We start from the raw sequence: 23,575 nt of genomic DNA, 5'->3' as shown, positions 1-23,575 counted from the left end.
GAATTTTCCTTTCAGTTATTATGCTTTACAGTTCTAGTATTTTCGCTTGGCTTTTGTTTTAAGGTTTTGACTTGTCTGTTAAAATGTCTTTCACTTATTAGAGCCACTTCTTTAAGTTCTTGAACATATTTATAATAGTTGCTTTGAAGTTTTGGTTTGCTAATTCCAATGTCTGGGTCATCTTTAAACCCATTTCTATTGTTTTGTCCCACCACCCCCATCCCTTCACTTCAGATCACAGTTTACTCTTTTTTTTTTTCTTGCATATCTAGTAAGTTTTTATTATATGGACATTATGGTGGTGAGTTGTTGAGTTTTTGGATTCTGTCAATGACCTTGAATTTCTTCAGATGTGGTTTTACACTTTGTTATGGTGAGTTTTTCATTTGGTTTTAGGGTAAACCCTTAGACCTGGCACATTATCTTTACTCTTTCTGGGTTTCACAGTGGAAAGACCAAGGTGTTAATCCAGCCTCTCTAATTTGACAAGACTCAAACTCTAAACTTTCTCTTTCATGATGTGCAACAGTTTAAAACTCTAAACTTTCTCTTTCATGGTGTGCAACAGCTTAATTAACTTCCCACTTGTAGCCCTTCTACCAGCTCCTTGGAATCTTCTCCTGCAAACACAGTTCAGAATTCAACTAAAAACCTGAAAGCAGTTTGTACCCAGATTTCGAATTTCCCCCTCTGGTTGGCTCCTTCTTCTTACCCCCCACGAATTTCCCTTCCTGGTTTCCAGCTGTTCTGGTATCCCCCAACACCATCTCTGGACACTTCAAGCCAATGACTGCAGCCTTTTGCTTGGATTCTAACCACCCTATACCTTTTGGGTGAAGAGCTACCCAACTATTTGAAAGGTTTAATCTCCTTCAGTTTCTGTCTGCTTTACGTTGTTCTTCAGTGCCATCAAATAGCTGTATGTTATATTCTGTCCAGAGTTTATCATTGTTACCAATGGTTAACTGATAACTAGAACAAGAACACTCAGTATAATGCATTTTAATGTATTTATTTTGAAATATGATTAATTTTTATATTCTTAAAGTAATGCATTTTGTAAACAAATATGTATGCTTATGTATAGAAAAAAATGTCTGAAATATATATATTCCAGTTTGTTGTTTCTGGTTGGTAGGATTACTGGTGATTTCCGTTATTCTTTTTTTTTTTCTTTTTACTCATTTGTGTTTTCTACTTTTTACTACAACAAACATCAGTTAAATGGTAAAATCCTTTCTTGCTTTTCTAAGCAAATGGTTTATTTATCATTACTCTTTATAATATTTATCATGATTATTTATGATCTTTGATACATTTAATATTATGATTTCACTAGATTAAGTGTCTAAAATCCTAGCAGTATATCTGTATGGCAAACATTTCTTTTTCTGCTTTTAAAAATAGAGAAATTAGGACAAATCAAAGTTAAATGGCTTATCTAGAATTTCATGCATATTGATAGAGTAGCCAGAAATAGATCTTAAATTTTAAGTCCCTCAGTTCAGCTGCGTAAACTATTTCTAGGCCATTAGCAACAATGTATGCAGTTAATTCTGTATTTTCTAGTGGGTATGGAAGAAGATTGTCATAGTTGAATATAAGCCTCAGGTATTTTAGAAACTTGACTTTTGTCACTGATTTCAGTCTTCCCTTCATCAAATAAATATTTTACTATAATTCCTAGCAAATAGAATACTTGACTGATTTTTAAATTTTAATTCGGATAACCTTCCAAGAGCTAACAAGAAAATCCCAGGAAGGCATGCCTTGAAATAGGAATTTTCTTCTTTCTGAATTGCAAGCTTCTTTCTAAAATAGAGTCAAATGGATATTTGTTACTCACTGGTAGATATATAACCTTCAACAGGAATATTTTAATCATATTTGTATGTTTTTATGCAGATAATTGACGAAAACTATCATAGATTTTAGTGATAGAATTAGTGTTGTCATTCTGAAGTTTCAAATTGAAACCAAATGAAACTATCTTTTTAAACATCTATAAAAATGGATGGAAATAAAAGGAAATAATTATTAAACCTTCATAGTTTTCATTCTGTGATCCTGGACTAGATTCTGTACTAGACAGTAAAAACACCGTATGGACAACTAGCAAAATTGGCAAACAAATGGTAGAGTTTTTAAAAAAGTATCCTATCAATGTAAAATCTGAATTTTATAACTGTAGTTACATAGCAGAATTTCATTGTTGGTAGGAAATACATACTAAAGGGCATGATATTTGCAGCCTACTCTCAAATACTTCAGAAAAAAATAATATTTGTGTATACACATATGTATATTTGTATACAAAGTGAAAGAGTAAATAAAACAAATATGACAAATGTTTCTAAAAACTGAAAATCTGGGTTGAAGATATTTAGGCATCAACTATATTATTTTTGTGACTTTTTTGTGAGTCTGAAGTTATTTTTAAAATAAATTTATTTTTAAATTTAATACTTCTGGGTTCTTAGAATACATTCAAATCAGTGCTTTTCATTTCTCAATATAAAGCATCAGAATCACATCACTATACAAAATGTATCACTGAATTTTATATTTTTTAATAAAAGAAAATTTGGAACTTGAAATGCTGACCAAAAGAATATCTTCTTGTTTGAATTTACTTGCAAAAATTGTGACGAACTTAGGACTTAGGTAGGTAGAAATATAGAAAAAATACTGACTGAACAGAACAATTTTTATTAAGAATGACATAGTTACAAATGAATTTTATTTCCAAAGTTGTTTTAAATGATAATTGTTCATAAAAATATCCACTCAAATTGTGTATGTTTTCCACCATATGTAACACTGTAATTAAGCATCTGTCAACATTTCTAGCGGTTTTAAATTTGTATAGTCTTGTTCTGGGGCCTAAAACTTCACTACTTAAATGGTTTAACCAGAGACTTCATTAAAGAGCAAGATTTCTTTTTTTGATAGGTTATTGAATAATACAAGAATGACCGTCACTATATAGATTAAGAAATATAAAGATTCTTATTTTTTCCCCTTGTGAAAATCTAAAATAGTTTTAATCCACAAGTTTTAATTTGCCTTGTAAGATTATTCCAGTCACTTTTAGGAGAAATTTTTCAAAGTGAAGAGTTACTAATACTTCATAATGATACATCTTATTTGTCTTATTTTATAATTTGATCATTTTAAGTACATTATATTCTTTTTAAATATGTAATTATGAGCTAATATGACTGTCCGCGATGCTGTCTGAACTATGAGAAGAGAATTTTTTGAGTCCAGAGTTATGAATATTAACACTCACTTTTAATGAAATTATTTTTTCTAGAACTGCCTTCTTTAATGATAACTTTAATTTGTAAGATAGTCACTTTTCTGAATAAGTTGGATGTTTTCTCTGTGGTCATAAAACTTGAACTGTTATATTTAGGTCCAGTGTAAATCTGAAATAAAGCAGGAAGTATTATCAGTTACAAAGTCAGTACAGTGTTTTGACTTGCGTATGTAAAATACAAGTTTAAATTTTAAGCAAAAGTCATTCCCAAAATTTCAAAAAATGTTCTCTACTAATTATTGTAGGTACTACATTTCAGTGTCTTGTGCATTGTATCATCCCAGATTCTTAACATTTTCATTATTTCACCTTTAAAGATGAGAATCTAGATTTTTACAATTCAGCGTATTTCACTGAGGCCATACTGCCCTTCATCCTTTTGGGGGCTCTTTCCTGTGAGGAAGAGATGTGAGTTATATAAGAGTGAAAATGTTGCTTTCTGTTACAAGATTTCTTTCACAACATTCTGAAAATGTTGTAAGTCTACAACAAGCTTTTTGCACTATGTTGGAAAAAATTATTCTTGTTAAAAATACTGCTCTGGAGTGGTGGCATAGAAACCTCATGTTTAGGAAATGACCTATTGATTGGCTGTCTAAAGTTAGAAGCACTGACCTTGAGGCTTTTTTTCCAATAGGTTTGCATTTATGGTTTATGAAAGATTGCTATCCATAGTCATCTGGGAGCAAATGCTCATCTTCCCTCAGTCAAGACACATTCAAGGTGCTTTTTTAGCAAAAAAGATAATGATATGGATATAAAGAAAGAACAGATACACAGATTTCTTCAAAGTCCTGGGCTAACCTACCACCCGTACTGACTTACCTGTTTCCATACCATAGCACTGTGGCATGGTCATTTCATTTGGTGACATGGCTCCCATGCTAACTTCTCTGTTTAACACCCACCTTTTTAAAATCTAACCAGCAAAACAGAGCTTACAGCAGGTTTTCATCTGGCTTTAAAAGATTAAATTCATGAGGTCATGAGGACAGGAGAAGAGAGTTGATGGAAATTAAATAGAAAGATGCATTAAATGTTTGCAATCCTTTTTACCTGTGGTATACTGGTTACTTACTAGTAAGAAAAGTGCTTTCCAGTTTGGGCTATTCTTTTGCTGGAGCATCCATATGTTCCAGTTTTATCTCCCTCTGCTCAACAGAGGGTAATTGCGAACGTTCCTGAACCCTTTACAGGATTCAGTCTGTATTGTGATACGTAGAGGATATTTATTCTATAAAGTTAGGTGAATCATTTAGTACTCAAACCCATTCTTTGATCTAGTTGAGCTTACTAGCTCAGGAAAAGAATATGAAAATGGAAAAAAAAAATCTTGAACGCACCAAAATGTCTTAAAAGTCTACATTGGCATACCAAAGATAGCGATCATTTCCCCCTTAACTTACCAAAACAAGAAGTCAACACAGTAGGGCTCATTACTTCAAGAAAGAAGTAAGGGATCAGCTGCCTTAAACTGAAACCATGTATTGGCTTATACCCTGGTAGCCCTGTATTGTAGTTTAACAGTCTGGCATTTGGACTCCACTCTTTCAACAAATATTTATATGGAAGCTTTTAGGTGTCAGGCATGGCCCTAGGCAATAGGAATAAAGGGTGAACAAAACAAAGTCCTTAGTTCTTATTTACTAGCATTGTGACCGTTAGCAAGCTCCATAACCTCTTCAGACTCCAGTTTTTTCATCAGCAAAATGAGGGCAACACCACCTGCTTTGCAAAAATTATTCTCAGGTTTACATGAATTAATATGATAAAGTGTTTAGTGCCATGCCAGGAACACAGGAAATACTCAGTTAGTTTGAATTTTTACTTCTTTTTTTTTAAGATTTTATTTACGTATCTGAGAGACAGTGAGCAAGGGAGAGAGAGGGAGAGCAAATCTGAAGCCGACTCCATGCTGAGCTCAGAGCCGGAGGTGGGTCTCAATGCCACAACCAGGAGATCATGACCTGAGCCGAAACCAAGAGTCGGATGATTTACCGACTGCGCCACCCAGGCGCTCCTTAACTTTTATTTCTTAATGATGATGATAATTACTAGGAATACATATTACAACCATACTACAAATTTAAACCTACTAGCTTAAAATTCAATTTTTAAAATTCTCCACATTCTATGGGCTATATTTTTTTTTTTTTTAAGTACTAGGCCCAGCATGGGGCTTGAACTCATGACCCTGAGATCAAGAGTGGCATATTCCACCAACTGAGCCAGCCAGGGCACCCCTCTATGGGCTATTTATTAGTAATGATTTGTGGCTGCAGTAATACCTAAGCTGAAAGTTTTTACAGACATGCTATCCAATACAGGACCTTTATAATTACTTATTCACCTATTGAAATGAAGTCAGAATTTTTTTTTTTGAGCAAATCTTGGCCCTTCCTCCCCACAGGCACTCCCTTAGCCCCCATTTTTAATAGAGGAATCATCTATTTGGGCACATATCCTAGTTAGGCTTTATAACCTCTGGAGTAGATATTAAAGCATATTGATAACCCCAAAATAACAAAAATAATGTCATCCAAGTTCTGCCAGAGAATGTAACCTCAGCAACAATTCTGTTGCTCAAATCTTATTGGTGAAAAATACAAATAATACAATTATCTAATTATCTGTCGGGTCACCTGAAAAACCTTATTTGGATGTCCTCTGAGGGACTTCTCCCAAGTTGCTCTGTAGTGTCGTAGCGTAAGTCTGCACGAAGGACACAGGTATAAAAACCAGCTGTTCTTCACACCTAGATACAGTGCATCATGATCAGTTGTGTAACCTTCTTTGTATTGGTCAACAGGAAGTGCAGTCAGATTTCGATCATCGTCTGTCAGTTGTACAGGTCTTTGTATTAGTCGGCACTAGGTCGTAATCTCACCTTGTTCCTGCCTTTATCCTATTTCTCCAACGCCTTTTGTTCTTCACTCCTTCTTCTTCTACCCTACGATAATATAGATATACAAGTCATCTCACCTGCTTCTCCAGTAACAGATATGGATAAGTAACTCTCAAACAAACAAGCAAAAGTAACTCTGCTACTATTTTCTTACATAATGATATTATTAAAATTTTTCACTGTTAAATCACTGTAAAGGTGTATAATTTTTAGCCCCCCTTTTCACAATTTGTAAATATATTTTTCTAGTAAATGGGTTATAGCATTCTTTAATAATGGGACTCCTAAAGTACTTTTGTCTTGATAATGTAGGTTTTCCTTCAGATGCAACTTCTTTTAGGCAAGTTTACCACAGTCTTCATTTTTCTACTAATGGATATAAATTGTTGACCCAGAAGCATTGAAATCTGATAACTGAAGACGTCTTATTTTCAATAATCAACATCTTTCTTCTTTACTGTGCAGATTAATCCTCCACCTTAGCTAACCTTGTAAGTGGATTCATGGGCTTTCCCATCAGCATGACTTTTTAAATTTTGTCTGTGGAATAGAAATAAAATAATAGATTCTATCCACCTAGTAGTGATACCCAAAGGATATATTTGAGATTCTTTGGGAAATAATGCCTATCCATTGCTACTTTAAAAAGATCCAAGTAATAATTCTCACCCTGATTTTAAAATACTTGGGGGATGGGGTGCCTAGCTGACTCAGTCGATTAAGTGCCCAACTCTTGATTTTGGCTCAGGACAGGATCTCAGGGTCCTAGAATCGAGTCCCATATTAGCTCAGTGTGGAGTCTGCTTAGGATTCTCTCTCTTCTGCTCTCTCTGCCCCTCCCCCTAGTCAGACTCTCTCTATATAAAATAATAAATAAAATATTTAAATAATAAAATACTTGGGGGAGGACTTTTTAAAATTATATTTATAATTAAATTAAATTTGTAATGTTATTTAGAGCCAGAATACAAAACAAAGAAGGGGGAATAATACGTACTTGCCAAATTCTGTAACACATGTAAAATATACTTTCCATCCATTACAGCATCTCAAACCTCAATTAAAAGTTTTTACAAACCTAGGGGCGACTGGGTGGCTCATTCAGTTAAGTGTCCAACTCCTGATTTCAGCTCAGATCATGATCTCAGGGTCAAAATCAAGTCCCAAGTTGGGCTCTGCACTGGGCGTGGAGCCTGCTTAAGATTCTCTCTCTCCTCCTCCCCCTCCTCCCTCTCTCTGTCTCTAAAAGAGAGAGAGAGAAAGAATGAGAGAGAGAGAGAGAAAGAAAGAGAAAGAAAGAAAGAAAAGAAAGAAAGAAAGAAAGAAAGAAAAAGAAAGAAAGAAAGAAAGGAAGGAAGAAAGAAAGAAAGGAAAGAAAGAAAGAAAAAGAAAGAAAGAAAGAAAGAAAGAAAGAAAGAAAGAAAGAGAAAGAAAAGGAAAAAGAAAGAGTTCTTACAAACCCAGAAGTAAATTTAATTCCTGAGAAGAAGTTCCTGAACAATAATGAAAGATTTCAGTCTAGAAGTCTTCTGGACAGTTGCACAAAAATCTATATGGGAAGCCCAATTCGAGTTTTGAAATATTTTTAGGATAAAGTTCAGTATAAATGCAATAAGGATTACAATTGTAAATAATTTTCATAACTCTTTCTAGTAATTGTTTAGCCGTATCTAGTTCTGTTCAATCTTTATTGTAAATAAGTCCCTAGGGGAACTTAATGTTAATTTGAGTGCTCATGAATTTTCCCTATCCTGATAATCTGAAATATTATGTGGTATTTAGTATTCAGTCCTGTGTAATATGTTTCCATGTCATTTTCTAAACTAGTCCATAGTAGGAATTTGCTATGTTTACATATTTGTGAATATATGTATTTAATTAAAAATCAGTCCATCTTTATCTTAATGGAAGATGTTATTCTTTATGTATTAATGCTGTTGTGTCAATAAGTTTGGGATCCTTTAAAGATTCTTGCCATGTACAACACAGTTGCATCCTGGGATTTTTTTTTTTTTCTTAAGATATTCAGAGAGGAAATCTTTGGGGAAGAGAACTGGTAAGGAAATTAAAGTATTACCAGACAGCGTGAAGGCAACTCTAGACTTGGAGGCTGAAGGTAACAAAAATAGTCTGTTTCTACATTACTAACGAGGATGAAAAGAAATCACATTGTTAGGAGCATAACTGACACCCCAGAAGCTGTCAGTGTCTGTTATAAGGTAACAGAGAACTTTCATGACCAACAGTCAGCAACTAGATGACATTACCTGACAGAGCTAGGTCTTTTGTAAGTCTAACATCAAGAAATCAATCAAAATCAAAAATGTGGTCATTTCATGCCAGTTTTATATTATTTATAATAATTTGCTTCATGTGATATCTTATTCATCTCAATAATTAGTGGTGTAAATACATTTGAGGCTATTTTTTAAAAGTTTTCCTTAATTTATAACTGGAGGAAGTAAAAGCTAAAAGAATTAGAAAAAGAAACTTAAGTTTTTCACATATGATACGATTATTTATGTAGAAAATTCAAAGGCTGTAGATAAATCATGTGGATGAAATGTATAATTTAGCAAGGTTGCTGGGGTACAGAATCATTATACAAAAGTCAATTGTCGGGGCTCCTGGGTGGCTCAGTCAGTTAAATGGCTGCCTTCGGCTCGGGTCGTGATCCCAGGGTCCTGGGATCGAGCCCCACGTCGGGCTCCCTGCTCAGCGGGGAGCCCGCTTCTCCCTCTCCCTCTGCCTGCCTATCTGCCTACTTGTGCTCTCTATCTCTCTGTCAACAAAAATAAATAAAATCTTAAAAAAAAAAACTTAAAAAAAATAAAAAAGTCAATTGTCTTTCTATATGCCAATGACAAGTAGTTAAAGATCCATTTATAGTAGTGTCGCCAAATATGCTGTACTAAAAAATAAAGCTAAGAAATACGTCATGTTCGAAGATTCACTCAACATAGTAAAGATGTTCTTTCTCTCCAAATTGCTGTGCAGGTTTAACATAATTCCTGTCAAAAGCCCAGCAAGATGTTTTTGTAGATACAAACTTCTAGAGTCCCCAAGACCACTGTCACTTCTGATACCAATGTAAGCGCATGTCCCTGAGACTGCCTTCAGGTTTGAGCATTTGCCAGAGGTACTCACAGAAGTCACTGAAAGCTGTTATAGTCACAGCGACAGTCTAGTATAGCAAAAGGGTAAAATTAAAATCGGTCGAGGAAGAGACACTTAAGGCACAGTGTAGGAAAGTTCCAAGGATGAGTTTCCAGTGGTCCTCTTCAAGTCAAGTCACAAACAGTGCTGTCTTTTTTCAGCAACAATGTGTGAGAATACACATGGAGTATTGCAAATCAGGGAAGCTCACCTAAACCTTGGTGTCCAAGTTTTTCCTGGAACTCAGTTACATTGACATGGTTGACCATCTGGTGGTACAATGACTCTGGAAAATAGTGTAGCAGTTTCTTTAAAAACTAAGCATGTAACTAATATTTAGCCAGCAGTTGCACTCTTGGGCATTTATCCCAGAAAAATGAAGATTATCTCACACAAAAATTTGTACATGAATGTTTATAGCAGCTTTATTCATAGTAGCCAAAAAACTGGAAACAATCCAGATGTCCTTCAACAGGTGAATGGTTAAACAAACCGTAGTACATCCATACCATGGAATACTACTTAGCAATAAAAAGGAACAAGTTATTGATGCAAAACAATCTGGATAAATCTCCAAAGAACTAAGATGAATGAAAAAGCCAATCCCAAGGTGTTACATACTGTATAATTCCATTTATATGACTTCCTTGAAATGACAAAATTATAGAAATGGAGAACAGATTAGTGGTTGCCAGGGTGAGGGAGGGGCTGGAAGAGAAGTGAGCATGGCTATAATAGGGTACATGAGTTATATTTGTGGTGATGGCAATGTTCTGTATCTTAACTAGAGCACTGTCATATTATAATGTGGTTTTACAAGATGCTACTATTGAGGAAAAGTATAAAAGGGACACAGGATGAATCTGCTATTTCTTATAAGTGCTTATGAATCTACAATTATCTCAAAATAAAAAGTGTACTTATTAGCTTAATTAAAAATGAAGTTCAAATTCTCTATGGAGAAAATGATAAAGCCTTATTAAGAAGCATTAAAGATGATCTAAATAAATGGCAAAATATGTAATGTTCATTGATTGGAACACTCGGTATTGTAAATATATCAGTTCTCCCCAAATTGGCCTATAGGCTTTAGTGTAATTCAAAATAATTTAAGTAACTTGGGCAGTCTATTATGACTACTTTACTACCTCCTCCTGACTCTCTGCTTTCTTGCTCCCTTTGTTGGCCGCGAAACAAACATGTCTCCTTTTGAAAGCCTGACAAAGCAATACAAATGATGATGTGGTTACAAAAATTCATATAGTAGTTTATCTGCGTATTCAGAATACCAGTAGCACTTTGCTTTCTAAATTCACAAGTTTTTACTGCCATGATCTTCTGTATGCCTCCTTTTCCCTAATTTCAAAATGGGAATTATCATTAAAATAGTGCAAAAACCACAGAAAAGGCTTATGATTCCATGCTTTATTAAATTTTAATAGCATTTAATAAGCATCAGTTTTCTGGTGAATTCTGTTCCAGGCAGTTGTTTATATAACAAACATCTATTAATCCTCAACCATGATTTCTGGAATAAAATGTTTTGAAGCATTATCCCCCACCAAAGGATTTGGAGATAAAGCAAGGTATTTTTCATACATGAAATAACTAGTTAAGCAAAACAGGTATATGACAGTATAGTATACACTGTATACAAAATACTGAAACATAAGGAAAGGGGGTAGCTACTATGGGATAAAGCTAACCAAAGACAGCTTATTAGAGGAAGTAAATACTGAACTGGATCTTAAAGCAATCAGACACACATCTTCTGAAATTTTTTACTATTCCAGGGTTTTACTGATTTGTAAATATTGACTATATTAGGGCAAAATGTCTGTGTGCCTTTGGCTTATCACAACCTCTCTTAACTTTATATTTCTTATCTGGAAATGAAACTATTGAATAAAATTTTACCCAGGGTCCTTTACACATCTTTACTCTTTTATATTTGGTATGTTTCTATCTGCATCTAAATTTAGACCAAGCCAACTACATCTTGGGAATACAAGCTCTCGAACAATTACAGTTAAAGTTTTCTAGAGTCCTCAGTTCTGACACTTATCTAAACCTCTTTTGATGCTAGCAAATTGTGTTTACTAGATAAGCACAACATTTTAGCTAAAGAGATCTGGAAGATACTTTGAGTATTTGTCAGTGCTTATCAACTAGTGGCTAATGGACTGTGGATCATCACCTCATCAGTTTTTTGAAGAGAGCAAGAAAAACATTCTACTTCCTTCAGCTTTTAGTTATAGAGTATCCAACTGTCATTATATTCCAATTTTAGAGAAATTTATTTCTTAACTCCAAAAGCTAACATACACTTCAATGTAAGGTGTATTTGTCAATCTGCATTCAAAATGAATAAAGTTTGACCCCTGCCTCTTCAAAACTTTACAATGATAATTTCTTCTCTGGCTGAACTTCAGAATCACAGATGTCCAGTCCCTGAGATTTTGAAAAGGTTTTAAAAATGTCAATTGAGCAGGTCCTGGGAGGATAGGGGATACCTATAGAAGAATTGAGAAATAAACTCAGAATAGAAGGCTGGAGCCAGAGAATGAAGCGCTTTAAACCATATTAAGGAATTTCTACTTGATTTAATAGATTATGGAGAGCTATTGGATATTTTTGAACAGAGAAAGAGGCATGTGACACAAATGATACTTTAGAATTTTTCATCTGGTAGCAAGTGAGGTACAAAATAGAGGAGGAGAGGTTGAAGGCAATGAAATGAGTTAGGAGGAAGTTTCAAGATTCTAAATGATAGGTCATTAAATCTAGAGTGATAACAGAGGGATTAGAAAAGGAGAAGGAGACTAGAAAAACTTTGCTAAGGTGTAATCGCTGGGAGTTGGTAACTGGATCAGGAGACCACAAACAAGGGAGGAGAAAAATCAAAGATGGCTGAGAGGCTTTGAGCTGCAGTAGTTAAGAGAATGTTGTGTCCATTCATAGAAATGAAGAACTCCGGGGAAATGCCTGTGTAAAGAGAAAACCCAGCAGTCTCCTCTGGACTGCTTGCAGAAATGGAATGCTGTGACAGCATATTCGCCTTCCCAGTATCTTCCCACCACACACAACAGTGCTTCTAAGGGCTGAGAAAGCAGAGTTATCAGCATCAATCACAGGAGCAAAATTGTTAGGAAACCGTTTTTCCTAGTTCAACTCCATTTTGTATTCAGTTCTTGGAAATACTATTTTATTAGTCTCTTTCAACTCTTACTGCATATTACTATTGCTATATCATTAATTTATTTATGTGAACTATCAGTAAGTGGATTTTATACTCCAAAGAGTGTGCCCCAGAGAACGCTCTAGAGGTGGGTGGAGTCGATAAATGCAATGAGGGTAAACGCAGTCCTTCATTCTAACTCCCCATAATCCATCCACCATTCACATACCAACCTGTCTTCTTTTTTTAAACACAAGTCACATTTAATTCTCCTCTGCTCAGAACTCTGCAAACAGCCCTTTCACTGCACTTGGAATAATAGCCAAACCTTTCACTACGGCCTTCGATACCTCCTATGGCTTGGAGGCTGCCCACCTCTGAATCATTTTCTACCACTTCCCCTGACCCACAGTGCTCCCGTCACTCTAGCGTTTCAGTTCCTCAACTGTGACAAGCTCTTTCCTCCTCAGAGCCTCTGCTCCTGCTCCTCCAGAACTCTGCCGACTGCACTCTGCCCCCAGACCTTTGTCTGCCTTGCCCTTCAGGTCTCAGGTCAGAAGTCTTCACCTCGTCTACACTGATGACCATCTCTCCTCGTCCCACCACATCTTCCTGCCTCTTTCTCTTCACATCCCCTTGCTGTGTTTTCTTCACAGTGTTCTGACTCTCCAAAATTATCATGTTCGCTGGTTTACTTGTTTATTGTCTGTCATCTGCGCTAGCAATATGCTACAAGAGTGGTGCATTTATTTATCTTCCTCACCACTGTATCCTCAGCCCCACGAAATAGTGCCTGGCATATAATAAATACATGTATGAATGTATGAATTAATCAATCACAGAACCTCTGGAAAAACTATCTGCCCACAAAATATATCATTTAGAGTAGACTCCACGTTTGAGAAAGGAGGACCACAAAAGATTTGGATATTTGAACTAGTAAATGGTTTGGTTTGGTTTTGAAGTAAGGAAAGTATTTTGCAGTTCATTCTCTCTCACCCTCCCTCCCTCCCTCCCTCCCCACTCCCCAGCTCCTCACCTTCCCCTGATACATGGAGAGTCAAACTAGCAGCCATAAGTCATTGGTATCTATCTAGTAACAGACAGAGAAGCCAGGAGAAAGGGAAGCCTGACAAGATACCTGTCAGGTTGTACCAGCCCTGCTGGACAGAGCACTGTTTTAAAAAATGAAGTCCAGTAAAGCTCTTTGCTGATGATTGTGTTGGGAATAATAGAATTGGGAACCTGTACTTATGGAAATGACTGTATTTGTGGTTCTTCGCATTCCCTTGTCCAGGACTCTATCCTCTTACAATCCCTTAGTAAAATTACTTTGGAAAATGACAAAGGGAAACTGGAAAAAGGGAGCATTTGCCCAAACCTAGACTCAGATTTTGAAAGGGAAACAGTATCTCTGGAGGTCAGGCCTTGTGGCAACATTAGGAGTGTTACATGAGACAAGAATTAAAACCAAAGAAAGCACTTCTACACCGGCTGTCTGGGTTTGATAGGCAATTGAAGCAATAAAAATGTATCCATTTTTTATTGGTTAAGCGGTTGATTAGAGAGAGAGGTCTTCTAGGTTAAATGTCAGAGACCCACAGCTACTGCAGGCTGTCTACTCTGCCTAAGAGTAAGTTTGCTGCCCAGAGTTGTTTCCTGGGTCTTGAGATGCCCTGTGCAGTACCCAGCCCCCACCTCTCCCCCAAGTCCCCTTCCATAGGTGAGAAATCTAGGAGAGAAGGTGAAGGAAAGGACAGGATGCCCAGAAGCTGCATGTGACCCAAAAGTTTCTAACACTGAGTTTATGTCTTTGTTTCAGCCTGTCTCTTATTTCTGGTTAAGCTTGACAACTTGCCTTCAGGTCTCAACACACAATTTCAGCTTTAACCGTATTGCATTTTCCATGCAATGCAAAGAGATTTGCCTACTTCTTACACAATTTCACAAGGCAATGCAGCATGTTTACTAAGCTGCTCTTGGCATTTCCCTCACACAGTCCCGATGAACAGCTCACTCCACTTACTACTCCCAACAGTGGCTGAGTCTCACACTTTCGCCTTCTAACTTGGGAGAGTCTCCATTAGGAGCCCTTCTCTGTTCAAATGTTGGTAAGTTGTGGGGGGCGGGTGGTTAATGATGTTCTTCTTAGAAGCTCTAGAATTCATTTTAAAATGAGTTTGAGTAGTTACATTTTATTTCTTTTTAGAAGGCACATTATTTTTCAGTGCTCTGGTATTTCTCTAATTCTTTATAACTCTCTAAAAATAACTGCTGGTGAGCTCATAAGTTCATTAGTTAATCCCAGTGGGACTCAGTAATGCATATTACAGACCTCTTGATTTTTATAAATTAGATTTTCTCAAGAATTCCCTTACCTGTTATTATCAACATAGCTATATTGACAGGGTCTTCATTACTTCCTAATTGCCCATATTTCTTTTTCTTGTTAAAGATCAATTTTTTTTAAATCAAACCTTGTCATTTTGAAGGTATCATAGACATGTTATCTTGTTAATATTAATGTTTCATATCTTCCTAGGTTTTTTTTTTCTTTCCCCCTTTATCTTAGGGAACAAAATTTATTCATTACCTTTGGCTTTAAAAAAAACAACAACTCTTTTGGTGGGGGGAGGGATTGGGGAATGTCAGTGAGAGAGTAGGGGCACGTGCTAGTTTCCCGTGCCCCAGAACAAAGACATAAAAATCATATTTTGCATTCAAAAGTGACTCTGTCAACAGTTATATTCCCTATTCTAAGCCAGACTGTAAAAATGTAAATTATGCATAGATTGTTGAAATTATTCCATGACCTTTTGGTCTAGGGCCATGTAAAATAAGGTGACTAGCAATAATTAGAATAGCAAATAGCTGACCAAGAAATTCTTCTAAATTATCTCTTTGGTGAGAACTTAAGACTGTCCATCATTATACTAGTAAACCTCATCTCTGGCAAATTTGATGTGTGTGTGGTGTGTGGATCTGCACATGCATACGTGTGTATGTGTGATATCACTTGAAGAATGATTATTTGCTTTCCCAGACATTTCTTCGCTTTATTAAAAGATTCGCTGAAGAGGTAAATAACCCACTTCTTCCTTTAAAGAAATTCTATTTACAGAAATTCTGTTTACATATAACTTTTTAAGACATCTACTGCATAAAATGAGGTACAGCTTCAGACTAGTCTACATCTGCCAAAGTAAACATCAGGATTTTGGCTGCTAACTCACTAGCATATTTTGGCATAGTTTTTGCCCAAAAAAATGTAAGCACTAAGATCAAGTGAAGAGGAGTGTGGACAAGGCAGACTTGTAAGAAACACTTGGATTGAAGTCATCACAGGAAGAAGTAAAGGAAATAGACAAGACAGAAGATACAGCAATGTTTTCTTCTCTCTTACCCTATTCTTTAAGCATTCCACTCTCAGTGCTATTTCCAACGAGTTTTGTTTAATTTCTAAATGCTATTATATAAATGTAGCCTCCCTCTTTCTCAGTTCCATTACAAGACACTTTTTTTAAAATATATAGTCTTTGGGGAAAACAAATGACACATTTTAGCAATTTGATCTTTCTCATATGATTTACAGTCTAATACTTCATACTTTAAGTTTCTAATCCTTTTGACCATGTGTGCTATCTTTACCACTTTGAAATTTGCTACAATTCATTTTTTTAAAACAAAAATAGGTAAAGGATAAATATTCAGTGTATTTTATGGAGGATCCCCTGTCCTCTGCCTTTTGGTTATTTCACAGTGAATAACATCATTGACAAACAATATTTATGGAAGGAACATTAAGAGAAATAAAAGGCATTTTCTACTCTGCATAGGATAAAAGAGAGAGAGTAGGGTTCAGACTATAGGGAAAATTAATCTCTAATATAATAAAAAAAGAATTAACTATTCATTTTTATTTAAGCTGACACTTGATCATCTAAATATCTCCCCTAAAACAAATATTATGTAGTGCTTGTACTATCTTGAAATGAATTCTAAAGATAACATGATCCACCTACTTTAAGATAGCTAAATTATTATAATGCTCTAGTTAACACATAGAAGGAATAAAAGAAAAGTAGCTCATAATAAAAAATAATATGCATATCAATATTTTAAGTGCTCTAGAAAATCTACATAAGAAGGCATAATATAGTAGTCAGATACTTAGTTCTGTACATAAAATCACTGTGGATTCAACAGCTACAAATGCAGGCTAATGTGGGTATGCTTATCAGTGACTCAAGTTTCATGGGCAGTGATGCCATCAGTGATGAGATTTTTCTCATATGGTAAATCACTTTGGTAATTATATAAACCACTCTTGCTTATTAATATTCTGAACAACATAAAGTACAAAATCCCTTCAATTTACATGGTGTCAGATTCCTAGAAAATTCTGTATATGTTAAAATGATGCCAAAAGTACTTTGAGAGTATTGGTTAAACACATCGACATTCTAAGCCCATATAATTATAAACAGGGTTTTCAACTACATGAATAGCTGGTGGAACATTTGAAAACCATGGTGGGGTGTGGGGGAGGGGGACTACGTGGCTCAGTCAGTTAAGCATCTTCCTTTGGCTCAGGTCATGATCCCAGGGTGCTGGGATTGAGCCTCGTGTGGGGCTCCCTCTTCAGTGGGGAGTCTGCGTCTCCCTCTCCTTCTGCCCCTCCCCCCATGTTCATGTGCTCTCAAATAAATAAAATCTTGGAAGGAAGGAAGGAGAGAGAGAGAGAGAGAGAAAAGAAGAAAGAAAGAAAGAGAGAGAGAGAGAAAGAAGAAAGAAAGAAAGAAAAAGAAAAGAAAGAAAGAGAAAGAAAGAAAGAAAGAAAGAAAGGAAGAAAGAAAAGAAAGAAAGAAAAGAGGAAAGAAAAGAGGAAAGAAAACCATGTGGGATGCAAAACAATTCTTCATTGCACTCTACTGCCCTGCGAATTGCAGGATTTCCAGCTTCCCTGGCCTCCTTCCTCTAAATGCCAATAGTTCTTACCAATCATCTTGACCACCAAAAATATCCCTACAAATTTCCAGAATGCCCCAGGGGCCACTACCATGCCCGTTTAGAATCACTTATTGAGACTGAACAAAGACACTTTTTTGTAATGAAGCACTGAGACCCTGTACTTTTTATTTTGATACTGAATTGATTCTATGGAGTAGGAAACTAAATTTGCCCCAAAGGTGAATTATCCAGAAAGAACAAACCTGCCAATCCAAGAAGATACAAAAATCTTTCCCTGTGAACATGGCGGGTATTTAATATGGGAAACCCTTTACTCCCTCTACTGTGGGAACCTCTCTAGATTAGGGGTCTGAAAAGTGGAAACAAGTTCATAGTCCCTAAAAAAAGGAGCTTTTGATTAGGGTAAAGTTGTGCTAGAGGAAAAACTAGGAATCATGTTTATATCCTTTAAATAACATGGTTAAGTTATTTTGAAATGATTTTCCATATTACCTACACATTACAGTTTCTCAATATATGGCTGCTTTTTTGATTGGCCTGTATTTTCCACTTTTATATCCTTTTATGAATAGATAATGTAATGGTCTAGTGTTTCTGTCCTGATGGGATAATTTTTCCTAAAGTGGTGTATTTTTTAACTACTAGAAAGCTGCTCTCAAAAGTTTCCATTCTCTAAGCGTTGCTATGGATAGATATTCATATTAATTTGTAAATTTTTTCATTGAACTTTGGCTCTGACTTTTCAAAAATGGTCTCCAGACATGTTCTTGAAATGTATATATGCAGCCCCAGGTGGAAATGCAGTTACCTAACTTCCAACTGCTATTTTAATAAAATTATTAAAAACCTACTTTGAAAATTTTTTAAAAGAAAGCCACTTGTATAAAATACTCACTTTACTACTCCTTAGTTTAGGGAGAATTCTCCCACCCCCACTCAGTTCTCTATAGTTCAGTTTCTAACCCACTTTACTTATTACCTTTACTCCCAGCAGTTTCCCTTCGTCTGACAGAGCACACATTCTCATTATTTATACTCTTAAATTGCAGGGGTAAATGTTGAGAGCCAGTGCAGGTACTCAGTTATCTCAGGAACTTTGGTCTTTTCAGCCCAGGACTAATCAAGCAGAGAGTAATCGTAAGCTAAAACTAAAAAGCCTTTGTGGTGATTTTATCACCAGGGAAATTTGTTCATCTTTCAGAAAGATTGTCACCAGGAAAGAAAAAATAAAGGAGTTAAAATTGCTTCAGACCATTGACTCCTTAGGTCCCCCTAGATTCCTAGATTGAATTGGTTTTCAAGGGGTGGGAGGAATTATGAGAAGAATTCCCTGAGAAAGCTTACAAATTGATCATAGCCTTGGTAACACTAGTAAGTGTAAGTGTGATCACTATGGAGGAAATGCCAAATGAGTCTGGAAGCATGGAAAATGAGAGGGAAAAGAAGACAATTAACACCTTTTTTTTTCTTTCTTTCTTTTCTTATTGTTTTTGGGGATGGGTGTTGCCGTGTAGTATGCATCTGAGAATAGTCTTTCAAAAGGAAGAAATACAATTGATTTTAAGGTATCTTATCATAAGTGCAATTAGTTATTGAAATGAAACTAGATTTGCAAGCACCATAGAAATAGGAACAGGAATTTCATAAACCTATCCAGAAACTGGGCCCCTTTCAAATATACCCACAGTAGGTTTGTCTGAGCCTATCTAGAACTGCTTACTTGGGTTTGGAGAATATAAATGCCTCCAAATTCAAAAGAATTCTTTAGGATTGTCATGAATAAATCAGTGGAAAAATAATAACAAATACCTGGATGTTACATATATTTTAAAGAACTTGAAAGTTGCACACCTATTGATGCGGGCAGGCATGTATATAATTTTTTTATTCCCCAGAATTCTGTGAAGACTTGTCAAAATCAAGTCAAGGCACTTTAGAATTTGCCAGGATAAAACTACACTCCTCTCTCTCTCCCATTGAGTAACATTGAAATTTGCCCAAAATGAGTAAGCTGATAAAGAAATGACCTCATTTTTTAACCTGAATACGGTAGTGTTGGAGGGTATTTCTCAAGGATATGACTTCAGTACTGGATCATAGTTTCCAATGCAGGTTCATAAGGCCAAATTGCAGAGGAGAGGATAGAGAGCATGCTTGTGAGGGCACCTATAAAGAGAGGGGTTCTCTAGTAGGGCCAGCTCCCACATCTAAGTCCCATGCACAGACTGTAGCTTTCTGCTCTCTGGTCGACTGCAGCCATAGCATCCTTATTGTTGTAACTCCCAGATTGTGATACTGTCACAAAACTGTTGCTAGGCAACAAATGTGGTTACCAGGTCTCAGCGAATAGCTGAAGGGGAAAGCAAAGTGTTGCACCATTGTAGAGTAACCATAGCAATGACCTACTATTACAGACTAAAGAATTATCATTAACAATGTTAAAGTATCAGACAGAGGCCCTGAATCCCAAGACTTCCAGGCAGTATCTCTCTGCATAATTGAGTGATGTAGGAAAAGATTTCAGCTGTTTCAAAGCTATTCACTCATTATTTCTATGGCAGAGTCTTCGTTATTATTTTTATTTTTTAATTAAAAAATTGTTATGAAGAGACTGGTAAAATGATGTTATCTCAAGGAGTCGAAAGCGATTAATATCATCTGTTCTTATGACTACATCACTGTTATTTTTTTCTTTTTTTGCCTGTGTTAAACTGAAGGGAGGTTTGACTTGAAAAACACTGTACATCAGTATCAAATTTAGCCACAGAAAGAAGCTGTAGTAAAATAAAATAACCCTGTAAAGTGACAAACTAAACCTGTATTTTCTAAGTTCAATTCCTCCTGACAAAATAGGAGGCCTAAATGCTCTTTTTGTAGTCACTGCTTTGAAACACTTTTTTTAGCTTTTCTAAAACTGTCCCCTAAAATCTTTAAAAATGTAGCCTCCTAGGACACTTCTGGGCACAGTCTCTTTTTTAATCTGAACCTTCATGAAGCATCCCATATAATTTGGTCGCGGTGACCTCCCTGGGACAAATGATGTCTAACAGCACAGCTTCCGAGAGAGGCAAGAAAAATCCGATTTGTTTTATTCTCTTGGGAAGCAAGAAACGTGGGTGCTCCAGGGTGGGTGAAGAAGCCGGATTCCGCGCGCTGGGGGAAACCAATCCCCGCGCGCGCGCGGAGCCGGGGGAAGTGGGTGGTTTCGAGGCGGGAGAGGGAGTGGCCCTTCCCTCCGAGCGCCTCGATTGGCCCGGAGGGGCTGAGGCCCCGGGGCCGCCTGGCCGCGCCTCGGGCAAGCCGCGGGGGGCGACCAGCCGCGTCCTCGCGTCAGGGGCGGGAAGGGGGCTCGGGCGGCAGGCGGCGGAGGTCTCTGGAGGGCCGCCCCGGGCGCCGCCGGCAGAGATGCGCGGTGAGCCGACGTAGACAGCCCTCGGCCCTGGGAGCAGAGTGAACCCTCGGGCACAGGTGTGGCCTGGAGAGGCCGCGCCCGGGGCCTGGAGACGCGCGCCGGCGGGGGAGCAGGCGCCGGAGCGCGGGCCGAACGCGGGGGACGCGGGCTCCGAGGGCGGGGCTCGGGCTCCAGGGGCTGAAGACGGGCGGCCTGTGCCTTGGCACCGAGCGAGGCCACCTCGTAACCGAATCTGTGTTTTTTTGCAGGCACCGACCGTCACGAGCTAACTTCCTGGAAGAGCTTCCCGTCTATTTTCAAATTCTTTACCGAAGCCTCTGAGGCAAAGACCAGTTCCCTCAAGCCGGCTCTGACGCGGCGCTCCCACAGAATAAAGCACGAAGAGCTGTAAGAGGAGAACGAGCGAGACGGGGGAGGGGAAGCCAAGGCACCACACTCGAGCATGCATCCACACGTCTCCTAACTGCTTGTTGTCGGCGAGCAGACTCCCAGCCCCTCATTAGATTGTTTTCTTCCTAGAGCACAGGGTCGTGATATATACATCTAAATAGCGTTTTGCATTATTTCTAGATGAGTGCAACTGTCAAAGCAATATGGGTTCACTGGTCGTGCTTCCTGCGGGCTGAGCTCGGGCTTCGCGCTGCCCGTCAGCGCGCAGATTAAGGCTGACAGCGCCCTGCTCGGCGCGGCCGGCGCGCCTCTAATTGCCCTGACGGAGCCCGCGCCGGCGCTGCGGGGCGAGCGGCGTCTGCGCGGTCCTACCGCCCGCTGCAGCGCAGCCGCCTCTGGCACCGGCCCCCGGCCCCCCTCAATCATGTCCAGGTTTTTTCTCCGAACAGAAGCAAACTTTTATTCTAGATTTCAAACTTCCATTTTAGGTAGGTTTTCCCCTAAGGGCCTCTTACGCATTTTTTTTAAAGGAACTTACCCCCCAACCTCCCCAGAAAAGCCAAATTTTTTTAAATTCAGAACGTGAATGCCGTGATGTGCTATGTCGTCTTGGGAGTGCAAATTGTTCTCTAACAATCTATTTTCGATTCGAGACCAGAAGAAAAACTTTGCGTAAATATAAAGTACCGATGACACATTACCGCTGAAAATCCTTGCCATTTTGAATATGAGATTTTACACAAGTCTCGAATTTCAGAAGAGATTGTTTAAACCAAAACGTAATGATGAGCAAATCTTTTAAGTTGTGAAAGGTCCCATTTTCAATGGAATTTCCAACTTTATCATTAGAATTGACTTTTTTAAATGTATAATGTGTATTGAGTGGCATTGTAATTTAGATCACACACTTGTTTTGCTTTTTAAATCCTAAAGTGCAGAAAGTTTGTTGTTGTTGATAATCCTAACTAGCGTGATCTATTCTGAGCTTTCATGGAGTTAGACCTTGTTAGGGATAGTATTTATTGTCATCAGGAAAATGAACCTGTGTGCTGTTCTACCTTTTCCTTCTGAAAGGCTTAAGTGGAACTAAAATGATTCTTCTAGGTTTCTGCTCCAACAGAAAGGGAAAGAAAGAACTGGTGTGAAAGATTTTCTCCTGTCAATACAATGGCATAATTTTTAGTAGTCCACTTCCTCTGTAGGGTTTCGCCCTAGGGTTTCAACAATTACTTTAATCCAGCTGATATCTGGCCAACACTGTGAAATATAAGAGGTAAAATAAGTTAAGATTTTGCTGACTTTTAAATTCAAATATTAAATCTTAACATTATCAATTTTTAATTACTTGAATTTAATTACCTAGTAAAGATTCTGTTTCTAGCAGATGATGGTCTGAATTTAATATTTTTTCATCCTTTTTTAAACTATATGAAACAATATGCATGCCTTATTTGAGGACGTGATAAAATGTACCCAAAATGACTTAGAACTGTCCGACTCCTCAGAAAAATAACAAAATAACCACCTCATGGATAAAATGTTTTTATATTATGAACCGATTTCAGCAAGTTTTAAAACTGGTAATATCTGTGTTTGGTATGTAAGTACATTAATTCGTTCTTATAGTTTTAATGATGGCAAATTAAAGTGATCTTTTTTCAGTGGTCATATATATGTATCTTTTGATATTATTTTAGCAGAAACAACACAGGAAAAATCAAAACGTCATTTTATCCACGCCTGGATGACTTAATATGTGTAACCCCAACAATGTCAAGCATGTTGGTCTGCAATCTTTTCTGTATTAGAAGTAATGGTGAACTGTATGCAATAATGGGACCTTCCTTTGAGAGGATTTGAAAATTGATGTGGATTGAATATATTTTTCAAAATGTTATAAATTGTGTGGTGTTTTGACTATATGAAAGTATTCACAGGAAAACTAATTTTATGTGTTTTTTTTTAATCAGCACTTGTGCAGTGCTAAATTTATTGAAGCTTATGCACCTGAATTAGAGCAAAGTAAACGTGCTCAGCTTAGACATCAAATCACTCCTGTTCCTTCTCTTCGGTTTTCTCACTTCTCTTTTTGAAAACCTTTACTTGCAACTAGAGTGAATCACTGTTTAATTGCCTTTAATACGTTAAAACTACTGGGTTGTTAGCCTTGTTTAACCATCTATAGAGAGCTATTTGCAAACTTAAGTTGTGCAAATGTAATTTCTACTTGTGGATCTGAGC

At 37.1% G+C, this 23,575-nt stretch overlaps 1 protein-coding gene across 2 annotated transcripts in view; it reads left to right on the top strand.

The window, feature by feature from the left end:
* ARB2A (ARB2 cotranscriptional regulator A) overlaps nt 1–23,002 on the top strand; it is a 392,989-nt gene extending 369,987 nt beyond the window's left edge. For both annotated transcript variants that reach the window (XM_028089292.2, XM_028089288.2), the window contains one exon: nt 21,193–23,002. In XM_028089292.2, coding sequence (XP_027945093.1) covers nt 21,193–21,335 — 143 coding nt within the window. In that variant the 3' untranslated portion in view covers nt 21,336–23,002. The remainder of the gene's footprint in view (nt 1–21,192) is intronic.
* The last annotated feature ends 573 nt before the right edge of the window (nt 23,003–23,575 follow it).

This window comes from Eumetopias jubatus, unplaced genomic scaffold (genome assembly GCF_037043125.1).
Source record: "Eumetopias jubatus isolate StellerSeaLion01/CBP00866 unplaced genomic scaffold, mEumJub1_p1.0 scaffold_5, whole genome shotgun sequence".
In the NCBI taxonomy this organism is placed as follows: domain Eukaryota; kingdom Metazoa; phylum Chordata; class Mammalia; order Carnivora; family Otariidae; genus Eumetopias; species Eumetopias jubatus.
Note: the sequence above shows the minus strand (reverse complement) of the source record. Positions and strands in the feature narration are given on the sequence as shown.